This window comes from Aotus nancymaae, unplaced genomic scaffold (genome assembly GCF_030222135.1).
Source record: "Aotus nancymaae isolate 86718 unplaced genomic scaffold, 86718_ANA_hifiasm-v0.15.2.pri h1tg000108l, whole genome shotgun sequence".
Taxonomy (NCBI): domain Eukaryota; kingdom Metazoa; phylum Chordata; class Mammalia; order Primates; family Aotidae; genus Aotus; species Aotus nancymaae.
In genome coordinates, this window is record NW_026988523.1 from 42,897,836 (window position 1) to 42,910,890 (window position 13,055).

The 13,055-nt window shown below is 39.6% G+C and overlaps 1 protein-coding gene across 2 annotated transcripts; it reads left to right on the forward strand.

The window, feature by feature from the left end:
• Positions 1–2,734: 2,734 nt before the first annotated feature.
• On the forward strand, positions 2,735–4,229 carry LOC105728496 (coiled-coil domain-containing protein 90B, mitochondrial). 2 transcript variants are annotated; one of them, XM_012468892.2, is made up of 2 exons: positions 2,735–2,902; positions 3,130–4,229. In XM_012468892.2, the coding sequence occupies exons 1-2, from the start codon at positions 2,830–2,832 to the stop codon at positions 3,792–3,794; spliced, it is 738 nt and encodes a 245-aa protein (XP_012324315.1). In that variant the 5' UTR covers positions 2,735–2,829; the 3' UTR covers positions 3,795–4,229. The 2 variants fall into 2 exon arrangements, with proteins under 2 accessions (XP_012324315.1, XP_012324314.1); XM_012468891.3 differs by lacking the exon at positions 2,735–2,902 and having other exon boundaries at positions 2,968–4,229.
• Positions 4,230–13,055: the final 8,826 nt, after the last annotated feature.

Genomic DNA, 13,055 nt, shown 5'->3' on the forward strand with positions numbered 1-13,055 from the left:
GTGTGAGAGTTAGCTGTTTCTCTCTCTCTCTAAATAAACCACTTTCTACAAACACTTTGAGTCCGGCATTTACTGCGCACTGCACCGTGGTCCCCTCTCTCATTCTTGAGAGTGTAGGAGGCCGAGAACCTGGAGAAACATGCTCTCAGGGGAGCTGAAGGCACCCTGAACCCCTGAACCCCAATATTACAGTTGTACTGTATGTTATTGAATTGAATTTATTCAATTACCTGAATAGTGTTTTCTGATTAGAAGTTTAAATTTTGAAGATTTCTAATTTTTCAGTTTTTCCTTTAGAGTTACTGCTTTCTGTGTCTTGTCTAAGAAATTGCTCACTCCAGTTTTGCAAAGATATTCTTCTGTGTTTTTTTCCTGGAAGTTTTAAGGTTTTGGTAGTTTACTTTGTACAGGAAGCATATCTTTCAGCTTTACAAAATTGTGTGATCAACAACGTGTTGGGGTACAGGAGTGTGTGGGATTGTTCGATTGCCAACTTGTTAACACTGGGAGCCACATGTCTCAACGCCCTCTTCCCTTTATGGCCCTGAGTGTGAGTTGGCCAAAAATAAAGTTGCATGAGTTTGGCAAGTGAAAGTGAAGCAGCAGCCATTACTTTCTAGAGATGTTTACTGGTTAGAGGTGGTGAGAAGGCAGATGCAAAGGTGCTGACAGGTTCTAGTTTTCCCCCTTTGTTCCCCATTCCATGTCCAACTCTTCTTCCTCATGTTTGTTCTTGTAACCAACACCACTTTAATCTCACAAGATACTTTACTATGAACTCACAGAGACAGTAGCCAATAAAAGCCAACAACATTTTACAGATTCTATGCCAGTGCCTTCTGTGGTCCTACTGTGACAGCTAGGTGTGCCAAGCTTCAGATGTCTCTGCAAGCTCTGACTTGCTCACCTGGACTAGGGCTGGTTAGCAACCTTCCTCTGATTGTCTATTCCCCTCACTGGACTTTTACTTCCCCAGTTGTTCCCACATTTGTGCAAGGACTAAATCCTATGACAAATTTCCTATTCCATTACACTCATATTAGTCCAGCTGCCCTGAATAAATGTTTACTGATACCATGAGTGATATGGTTTGGATGTTTGTCCCCTCCAAATCTCATGTTGAAATGTGATTCCCAATGTTGGGGGTGGGGCCTAGTGGGAGGTGTTTGGGTAATGGAGTTGATCCCTCATGAATGGCTTGATAACATTCCCACAGTATTAAGTTCACATGAGACTTGCTTGCTAAAAAGAGCCTGGTATCCTTCTTGTTCCCTCTCTCTTGCTCCTTCTCTTATCACGTGACACACCTGTTCCCACTTCACCTTTCACTATGAGTGGGAGCTTCATGAGGGCTTCACCAGACGCAATGCTGGTGCCATGCTTGATAAACCTATTTTCTTCATAAAATATCGTGTCTTAGGTATTACTTTATAGCAATGCTAAACAGACTACCCCAGAGAGAAAGGGTGGAAAAAATGGAGAGGATAAGGTAGGAAAGATTCAAAAGCTCAGTGTTGCAAAAACTAATATAAGGGTTGCTTGGAAGCCTTTAGCTGCTTCCTACAGCTGCAATGATGTCATGTCATGATTATATTGTGTAGAGAAAAAAGCAGTTTCATTCCTATTTTTGCCATTCATTGTCACCTTGGATGAGTCATTTTAGCCTTTATCTTCAGTTTCATCACTTTTTTTATAGCTTGCTTTCTTTACACAGGTTGTCTTAAGGATACCATGAAATAAAGCTTTTTAGCACTACCTATAAACATATGTTTCGATTTCGACATGTAAGCATTACTATCCTCAGCATTACCATTGTCATTCTTATCATTGTCTGGTGCATCGCCATTAGGTAGATAATCTGTCACTTTGGCTACTTTTTTGCAGATCCAGATGAAAATTTAGAAGACAAGAAAGAAACTAGAGATGCCAGTTGCTGTGAGGGTTTCAATTCTCTATGGATTTCTATTATCTCTCTTATACCAATTCCCCTTTACCACACAGTCAAGAGCTGGTTGAACCACTCTTGCCCTTGGGAGAATTAATGCATATTCAAGTTAGGAAATCATGTCTGGGTTTTTCGAAGCATCCTGTCAAATAAGCTCTCAGCCACACCACAGGTTATCCCACTCAGAGTAATGGTATGCTAGAGGCATACCAAGAGAGTACTTCTGACAGCAGAAGTTCAGTCACATGGTCTCCCCTTTTTACATTCATTGATGTTACAGTCTGCTGCCTTTCCTTTGCCACATTGAAGAGGAATGGCAGGGGGAGGGATCTGAAACAAACACAGAAATAGTAATGAGGTAAAAACATGATGTTGTTGAAAAAGCATTGTTCATTCAAGAGACCTAAGTTCCAGTCTTGGCTTGGGAAATAACCATGAGGAGCTCCAGTAAACTTCTGGACTTCATTTATAAAATTAGGAGGTAGTACTGGCAAGATTGTTTCCAAAGTGCTTTCCATAGAGCCCTGGTGCTCTATGTTAGGGACAGGGCTCCTGCCTGACCACTGGTGTAATCAAGTGGATGGGATGATGGGCTATGTCTCTCCTTTTCACCTAGGTCACTTTTACATCCCACTGCCCCATACTTTATAAAGTTCAAAGCAACATTTTATTAAAATCAGAACTCTTTTGCTTGAAAGAAAGCTTAAAAACGTATTGTGGCGTAATGGCCGCTGGCTATCTTGGGGGAGCCTGCTGTTGGACTATGCCCCACTGCCAGGAAACAGGCGCCGGAAGGTTCTCCAACAAGATCCCGCTTTACTAGGGCGGTAAAGGCGTTCACAGGTCTGGAAGGGGCTGTGGGAGAAGTGGGGCAGCGCTGAGCCATGCTCATGAACCGTGGGTTTGTCTGTGAGGAGGCCCAGTTTCGTGGCACCACGGTGGCGCCCGCGCTGGAAGGTGGTCTTGTGACCGACCGAAAACTACAATTCCCAGCATTCCTGCGGTGCCAGAACTACCTTGTCCGAAAGCCTGTGAGAGATTCAACCCATCTTCCGCCTCCCGCCCACCGGAAAACTCTGAGGACATGAGTCGTCGCCGGGCTTGGCAGTTCTTGCTTTCCCAAGGCAGCGGGGATCGCTGGGTTTCAAGCCCCCGCGGGCATTTCTCGCCGGCCCTGCGTAGAGACTTCTTCACTACCACAACCAAAGAGGGATATGATAGGCGGCCAGTGGACATAACTCCTTTAGAACAAAGGAAACTAACTTTTGATACCCATGCATTGGTTCAGGACTTGGAAACTCATGGATTTGACAAAACACAAGCAGAAACAATTGTATCGGCATTAACTACTTTATCAAATGTCAGCCTGGATACTATCTATAAAGAGATGGTAACTCAAGCTCAACAGGAAATAACAATACAACAGCTAATGGCTCATTTGGACTCTATCAGGAAAGACATGGTCATCCTAGAGAAAAGTGAATTCGCAAATCTGAGAGCTGAGAATGAGAAAATGAAAATTGAACTAGACCAAGTTAAGCAACAACTAATGCATGAAACCAGTCGAATCAGAGCAGATAATAAACTGGATATCAACCTAGAAAGGAGCAGAGTAACAGATATGTTTACAGATCAAGAAAAGCAACTTATGGAAGCAACTACAGAATTTACAAAAAAGGATACCCAAACCAAAAGTATTATTTCAGAGACCAGTAATAAAATTGATGCTGAAATTGCTTCCTTAAAAACACTGATGGAGTCTAACAAACTTGAGACCATTCGTTATCTTGCAGCCTCAGTGTTTACTTGCCTGGCAATAGCATTGGGATTTTATAGATTCTGGAAGTAGTATTAATGCTCGTATTGCTGCAGCTATTGGCTTCTTAGAACACCAAACCAAGAGAGATTTACTTTGAACATTGTCAGTTGCAGCAAAACTTTACGACACCAGTTTATTTAAAGTATACATGGACTAAAAGAGGAAGTGTTTTAGAATGAGAAGACATATTTTGTCTTTATTGTGTGTGTGTCTTTATTATATTGAAAAGCTGTCATTCAAACCTGGTTTGAGATAGAAGAGCATTTTGTCCTTTTGATAATTCATAGAAATTGAACCAGTTTTCTTGTGTTTGCTTGAACAACTGTGTAAATCATACAGGATTTTTGTTGGTATTGGCTGCATATTTGAAAACTATTCCCTAGCCTACATACTTATTACTGAAATAACTTTCCTGATAACCATTGCATAATTACATTTTTCTATAAAATAAAAGATTATTAAAACAAAAAAAAAAGTATTGTACTGGATGTTTCTATGATTATTTACAGCTTTAAATGCTATAAAACCTAAGTTATTTACAGGCAATTCTTCTTATCCTAATAGAAGCCATACATGTAAAACCTTATTTATTCATTAATTTGTACATTAATTAACATTATTGAATACAGATAGAGAATTTAGAGTTAAGGGAAGCAAAATGAATTTAAAACCTCTCTTTACCATTGGCTCCCAAAGGCCTAAGGGGGGTCAGACAAGCAAATGAAAAACTATATTAAAATGTGATAGATGTTGTAATAGAAGTTGGTAAAAATTGCTATAGGAATATAAAGGAATACATTCATTCTGCTGGGGGGCTTTGAAAATGTATCACATGATAATTTTTTATTTCTGCAACAGATTGACCTGCAAACTTCCTTTTTTTTTGGTTCATAGTCAAATTATTTTTTCATTTTTCTGAGCAGGGAGAAACAGTCCTAGGATGGATTCCTAGGCCATCAGAGTTGGAAAACGTGCCATAGATAATTAACAAATCAGAAAATCCACATATGGGCAATTCAGAGGTGGCTATATATTGCTTTACTGTCAAGTTGAAGAAAATCAAAAAGAATGTCCAAATGTATCCTTTCAAGTACACAATCAGTACATTACTTTAATATAAAAAATAAGTATAATGGAGAAAGAGCTATGTTTTCCAGGTGCCTAAATCATTGCATCATTGTTCTTTTCTAACTATGAAAAAGGTTTGCATTTACTCTCAAAACATATTTCATTTGGCTTGTTGACAGTTTATGAAGGGCAAGAAGAATTTCTCCCTTCATGTCTGATCAAATGCACAGAGAAGTGCCAGCAATTAACTTAAAACTTTGGCAATGGTGATGTCCCATGCCTCATTTCACAATAGGTCTGTAATTCTGACCCCATCATGATTTCTTTCCTCGGTAACTTATTCCCTCCGTTATCCACCGCTTGCTTGTCATAGGTCTGCAGCCTTGAACCCTTTTGCCTCTATAAATCTCTAAAAGCACAGATCTTCATGCAATTTATGAAATTGTGAAACAAAGCATGTATGGATGGAAAGTTTTACCTCTTTGTCTACATTGAACCGTGTAAAAAAAATCATAAAACACAGGGATTTGGGGGTTTTATTCCAAACAATTTTGCATAATTCAAAATTTATATGTCTATAGTCATGATTTGTTTAAAAATTAATATTGATGGTAACTCTGCTAGTAGCTACTGAATGTAAAAGTACTTGATATGGCTCTAATAGTATTCAAAATGTTTTATTTGTATCCATCGTGACAATTCCTCATAATTTTCCAGCCTGGGATATAAGTTTAGTGAAATTAAAACTGCATGACCCAAATTTATGTAATATATTATTTTCAGTGTCAATTATCAGGTTTCCATGATTATATTTTAAGTCTGACTTATCCTTTCATGCTCAATCCTCCATGAAGCCAGTCACCATCTCAACTCACACAGGCTCTTCCTTCTGTGAACAAACAGCACCGGACATAAACCACGTGTTACAGTAAATTAGTTCTAATAATTTTATGTGTGATTTTCTCTTTCACACAACTAAAATGTAAGTACCCGCATTTCCCCAAGTACAGAGCAATTATGTCTTCCTTTCATACCTATCACACACACCAATAGCCTCTCATTCATTTATTCAGAGGTGCACTCATTTGACAAATTTGATAAGCAACTTACATATGTCAAACACAGTGCTAAGCACCAGGATTATAAGTCAGTAGCCCACTCTCAAGGAACACAGTTTAATGGAGAAACAAACAGGTATATATATGCTTACAGTGCAATGATAAGAGTTAGCACTGGGGCCAGGCATGGTGACTCATGCCTGTAATTCCAGCATTTTGGCAGGCCGAGACAAACAGATCGCTTGAGCTTAGGAGTTCAAGACCAGCCTGGGCAACATGGTGGGATAGCCATCTCTTCAAAAAACATGCAAAAATATTACCCACACATGCTGGCACATACCTGCAGTCCCAGCTACTTAGGCAGCGGAGGCACAAGAATTTTTTAATCAGTTTTTCCTCATTTTTAATACAATATATTAAAAGTTAGGCCGGGCGCGGTGGCTCAAGCCTGTAATCCCAGCACTTTGGGAGGCCGAGGCGGGTGGATCACGAGGTCAAGAGATCGAGACCATCCTGGTCAACATGGTGAAACCCCGTCTCTACTAATACAAAAAAAAAAATTAGCTGGGCACGGTGGCGCGTGCCTGTAATCCCAGCTACTCAGGAGGCTGAGGCAGGAGAATTGCCTGAACCCAGGAGGCGGAGGTTGCGGTGAGCCGAGATCGCGCCATTGCACTCCAGCCTGGGTATCAAGAGCGAAACTCCGCCTCAAAAAAAAAAAAAAAAAAAAAAAAAAAAAGTTATGTGTGGCTGGGCATGGTGGCTCATGCCTATAATCCTTGCACCTTGAGAGGCTGAGGCAGGTGGATCACCTGAGATTAGGAGTTCGAGACCAGCCTGATCAACATGATGAACACCTGTCTCTACTAAAAATACAAAAAATTAGTTGGGCATCATGGTGCATGCCTGTAATCACAGCTACTTAGGAGGCTGAGGCAGGAGAATCGCTAGAACCCCAGAGGCAGAGGTTGCAGTGAGCCAAAATCACACCACTGAACTCCAGCCTGAGCAACAAAAGAAAACTCCATCTTAAAAAAAAAAAAAAAAAGTATGTGCAATGTTAAAGTTCTTTGTTGGAAGTCTTCTGTGGAAAAGCTACTCTATAAATAACACAAATAAACTAATTACTAAGTATTGGATTCACTTTTAAGAAGAGTAAATAAAACTCTCATTGGAAAAAAACGTGTTAAGCTACTGGAGGCAGCTTGCCTTATATAGGAGCTAAATGTCTTTATTTCCAAGAATGAGTGTATTTTACTCACTAAGATGAGACTTGATTATACTTTTCCTTTCTAGAATCCCTGAGGGTCAGGTAATTCTATATGATGGTATCCTTCTTGAGTTAAATAACTGTGTATACACTGTGGGAACAGGGCAGGAAAAAAAGTCAAATACGATACTAAGAACTATACTCAACTGAATCATTCTATTTATTGTATAAGGGCCAGAGATTCTCAGCAATAAGATTGTCTAAAATAAACCAACAAAATAAATAGGAAGTGTTACTCCTTTGCTACAGCTCAAATCTATCAGGAAACAATAGTAATAATGATATTTATCAGTTAATAAGAATTTATTTTGTACCTAAAAATGTGCTAGGGACTCTGTATATTTTTTCATATCATACAACCCTGAAAGTTAGGCATTATTACTTTCATTCAAATGTACTCAGCAAATGTTTGTTAAATTCATGACTAACTACTTTACCTAGCTAAGTACTCAAGAAACAGTTCAATCCACCCATCCAACAATAAAAGTTTGGCAAATTCCATGTGTCATGGACCTAGCAAATCTCCCAGCTCCCTTGGAATCTGAACCTAGTTGGTACTTACAGAGAAATAAACAGCCATGCAAATATAACTCACCCATGGTACTTGGCACATATTAAATATTTACTGAATAATTGCATGAATGAATGAACGAATGACAAAGTGCTCCAAAGCCAGTGTATTGAAGAACCTCTTAAAAGACCAGAGTGGGAATGCACATTGCTTCATTCTGAAACAGACAGCCAAAACGAGCATCTTTCCGTCAATGTGTAGGAGGAACTTTCATTCTCCTTTTCTCACCTTTCCCATGCCGCTTCATAGCAGCTTAAAGCCAAATGGAAGAAAGAAAGTAGCAAGAAGAGAGAAACTGAACATCACTACCCATCTTAACAATAAAAGAGTTGGGACAAATTCGATGGATTTGATCAATGGATCTAACAAAATAATTTGAGACTTTATGGCGTATTGATCAAGGAACTATGCCTGAGAGGTGCCCATCCATCACCTTTGAGGCCAGAGAACTCCCAGAGAAAACACTGCTCCTGCTGCAAATCATAGTCACCTTTCTCAATTCAAAAGTTCAATGGCTCTGTAGCCCAGAAAAACCTCAGCAAGGCCTATCAAGACATTATTCTTTCTGCAGAAGAGAAGAGGAGAAGAAAGAACAGTTAGTAGACATAATCAACTCGAAACTGGGTATGCACTATGAATGTGATCCTCACCATGACCTTGTCAGATAAGTCATGAGATTCTTATTCAACAGATATAGAAAGTGAGGCTTAGAACAGTTCAGTGGCCCACCAGACACACAGCTAGTCCGTGAGTTTGTACCAAATCTCTATCTCACTCTTCATCTCCAACCAACTCACTGGACTACACAGGGATATATTTCCTACAGGAGTTGTGAGTCAGAATAGCTCAAGGAAGGAATTACAATATCCAGATAAAAACAGCTTATTCCAATCCTTATAGAATTCATTTTTCAAGGAAAAAAAATGAGCAACTGCAAGGTATCAACATTTTTCTAAGCACTGGAATACAGCAGTGATCAAAGGTAAACAAAGACCTTCCCCTCAAGAAGTTTACCTTCTGATTTAAGGGACAGAAAATATATCATAAATGTGTGGGTCTTTGTGTGTGTGTGTGTGTGTAGTAAATTTACTTTATGAGAAAAAAATATTTTTCTTTAAAGCATCACTAACCTTTTTTTAATATGATACATTGAAGCTTTCTTCCTAATTTCTAGAAGAAACCTAGGGCTCTGTATGGCTTTTCTCATCCTTTCCAGATATTTATTATTCGACAGTCTTATTTTCAGAAATTTAAATTCTAATCTAACTTAATATCAAAATATCACTGTGTCATCAATTTTTAGATTTTAGCTTATCTTCCAGCTTAGACTAAGAAATCTGCAACAGGAAAGGGATAGAAAATAGGGTTAGATTCCTATTTTTTAGTCTTCTTTGTATTTCATTTTGTTGCCCTTAATTCTTCCAGGGCTGGGGAATAGGAAGGAGGGAGAAGAAGGACAGTTACGGGGCAGGATAGGTCTTAGTTCAGTAAACTCTAGTCTAGCCCTTTCTTTTATGGAGAATTTTGCAGGTCTTTTGGTGATCTCCTCTCACAGGATACCTCTCTTAGAAACATTTCTTGACAAAAGTCTTGCCTTCCAATCAAGTCATTTATGACCTACCCATCTACTCACCCTCCAACCTGCAGCCCTGCTGTAACAGCCTACGCACCACCTCCAGCCTTTCTGCTGAGTGCCTTCCACTGGCAGGAAACTCTTTTGGGTAAGGTTCTCTTCGGGAAAATTAAAGGCTGAGCACTTGTTCAGGTCTACCTTGTCCTCCGAAAAACATGATCATCTTTGTCTTACCATCAGTTAACGTATCTTACTCTCACTATAGCCCTATCCACTCACTCTACCTTCAGAGAGGGGCTCCCAAAGCAGAAATTCTGCATCAGTCTCTGTGTCTGCCAACCTTCCACCCCGACCCAAATCTAGACATACAAGTCACATTTGCTGAGCAGTTTTCTTGTAAATGATGTACTTGGTTTGTGCTAAAGCGGAAGTTTCCCTCCCCTCAAGGGGAGAGGCTCGATAAACAAGATAGCGTTGGCATCTCTCTTCAGAGAGATACGTGCTCTCCAGTCTTCCTCTTACCAGTCATCTCACATCTGCTTACATACCCTTGAGATGAAGGGCTAAGAGCCACTGGAGAATCTTTTAAGCCTCCTCTCATAGATATACATAGAAAAGTTATGACACTCTTCTTTATTAAGTACAAGCAATTAACACCTTTTGCTTTCACCTTTGCTGCCTGAGATAAATCTAGGAAAACAGAAAAATTTGTATTATGTGACCTGTTACATACATAACATAACTTCACTTAGTAATGAGTGTAATAAAAAAAACAGTAAAGCAGAGAAAAGGACAAACAATGTCAAAAGGGTGAGTTTTAGGGACAAATCCAGATAGGATGGTAAGAAAAGACTACTCGGAGAAAAAGCACTCAGAGAAAAAGCAGATGCCTGAATGAAGCAAGGTGAGATGCAAAAATCGGGAAAAGGCATTAAGGCAAAGGAAACAGCAAATGCACAAGCCCTAAGACGGGAATGAGCGAGGTATATTCAAGAAGGAAGAAGAGGTCAATGTAGATAGAGTTGAATGGAGACAAGAAGTGACAGAAGTTAATATAAGAGAGGTGGACAGGGACCAAATCACACAGGCCCTTTCAGGGCATAAGCAGGCATTTGGATTTGACTCAGTGATGGAAATCACGGAGAGTTTCGAGCAGAATGGTATCATGAGTCTGGTCTCTGTGTTTCAGAGACTGCTTTGGCTGCTATGTGAATAACATATGATGGAGTTATAATAATCCATATGTGCAAACGATGCTGAGGATCTAGTGAGAGTACTGTGCTTGACGTGCATGTTCAGTTAGTTATAAAACCTACACCAACAGAGCAATAAAGAGCAACACGAGATGCTGTGTAAAACCCCTCCAGTTATCCTTGAGACGTTATCTATTAAAGGTGTGGAATGTGAGGCCAGAAGTGGGAAGGGATGTATTTAAGATCACAGAGATAGTTTAATGAAATGTAGGAAGTAAAGTTAATATGTATTAAATATATTCAAGAGGAAAGCCTTTGAAAAACATGTTTGGACGCTATTTCTGCATAACAAATCACCCCAAACTTGGTACCCTAAAACAAAAACCATCATTTTATAATATAATTAAGACTATATGTAAAAATACTGAGATAGGATAGAGAAATATACTTAAGACAATCAGAAGTATTTAAGGGTAAATCAAAAAAAAAAATGGGGACAGGATCAAGACACATACTATACAAAACACAAAAGGCAAAATGATATCTGCCTATGTCAGATGGCTACACAAACATAGATGTGTGCATGCACACACGTACACAACTACAGCACCCAGAAACCAGCAACCCAAAACTGTGATAGCATCCACTCTGATCAGGACTCTTTCTCCATAGCTATTATGGCAACTGGTGACTATGCTCCACTACTTCTGTAAACATTTACGTATCCTTAGAGAGCTTCCTCTGACCTACTGGCGAAGGTTTGTTGATGGTCGTCCTCTCAGCTCAGGGCAAAGTAACTTCTTTGGAATCCTGTTGTCATCCATCCTCCTCACATGAACAGGCTGGAGAAGTAGAGTTGCAAAGTGCATGGCTTTGGTGCCAGTGGATTGGACGGGCTCCAGGTTCTTACTCTTAGCGACCTTGTGCTGCCATTTGATGTTAAATATAGAATGTAACGGGGAGGGTGAGAACTCCAGAGTCCCAGACAAATTCAAATTCTTCCCGTCTCTTCATCTGTCACCATCTGCTTATCTCTCTTTTATGGTGCTTATCATCAAAGTGCTCAGTTACTCCCAGTTTTTTTAATCTGCTGCAAGTGAATCCACCCTATTTTTTTTTCTTCTTCTTTTTTTTTTTTTTTTTTGAGAGGGAGTTTTGCTTTTTCATCCAGGCAGGAGTACAGCGGCGCAGTCTCAGCTCACCGCAACCTCCACCTCCCGGGTTCAAGCGATTCTCCTGCCTCAACCTCCCAAGTAGCTGGGATTACAGGTACCCGTCACCACACCCAGTTAATTGTTAAATTTTTAGTAGAGACGGGGTTTCACCATGTTGGCCAGGCTGGTCTCAAACTCCTGACCTCATGATCTGCCTACTTCGGCTCCCACTCCCAAAGTGCTGGGATTACAGGCATGAGCCACCACACCCGGCCAAATTCACCCTTTTATAGTGGGACGCTATGCTTAATAATGTCACAGCTACTAATGACACAATAAAATATAAACTAGCCAGACTCATTTTGCTACAAGTCTCAGTAAACCACAAATTAAAGTAGAAAACATCAGCCTATAGGAAACACTTCATATAAAAGAGAAAACTTCTGGCGTTTGTGAAGAACGTGTACATTCTGCCCAATCTCCTGTATTTTTTATATTTTTGGCTACTCTACGACAACATCATTTTCAAAAGATTTGACAAGTAAGTACCATGGTATAGTGAGAAACAATGTATTAAGTCTTAGCTATCCTAGATAGAAATCAATCTCATGTATCACCCTGTTTAGTCCAAGGCCGCTGACAGCTTGCTCCATAATCTTTGACAGTCACACTAGGCCTCAGTTTTCTGATCTGTTAAATAAAAAAGCAAAGTGAGGGATTTCTCTGTTTCTTTTTAGGTTCATGATTTGAAGATTCAAAATATTGTGAGAGATATATCTCAGTTAAATAGAATATTCTATTAAGTAGAACTTACACTCTCCCACATTCTGTTTAAAGTTCTACTATAATAGTAACAATAGTTATATATTTTATCTGTATATCATTAAACTTCATAAACATTTTTATACACATCTATTCTTTTATTTTAACTTCAAAATGTCATTCAAAACTAATAGATGATGATGGCCAGGTGCAGTGGCTCACACCTGTAATCCCAGCACTTTGGGAGGCCCAGGTGGGTGGATCACTTGAGGTTGGGAGTTCAAGACCAGCCTGACTAACATGGAGAAACGTCATCCCTACTAAAAATACAAAAAAATTAGCTGGGTGTGGTGGCACATGCCTGTAATCCCACCTACTCGGGAGGCTGAGGCAGTAGAATCACTTGAACTCGGGAGGCAGAGGTTGCGGTGAGCTGAGTTGATGCCATTGCACTCCAGCCTAGGCAACAAGAGTGAAATTCCATCTCAAAATAACAAAAGAAAACAACGACAAAAAAAACTAACAGATGATCCATATTTCTGTGCCCTAGCAAGTATATGATATTGAAGGGGTGGATGTAATTATGACAGGCAAAAATATTCTATTTGGGGCAGTTTGTACTATTTATTTTCTTGAATAAAA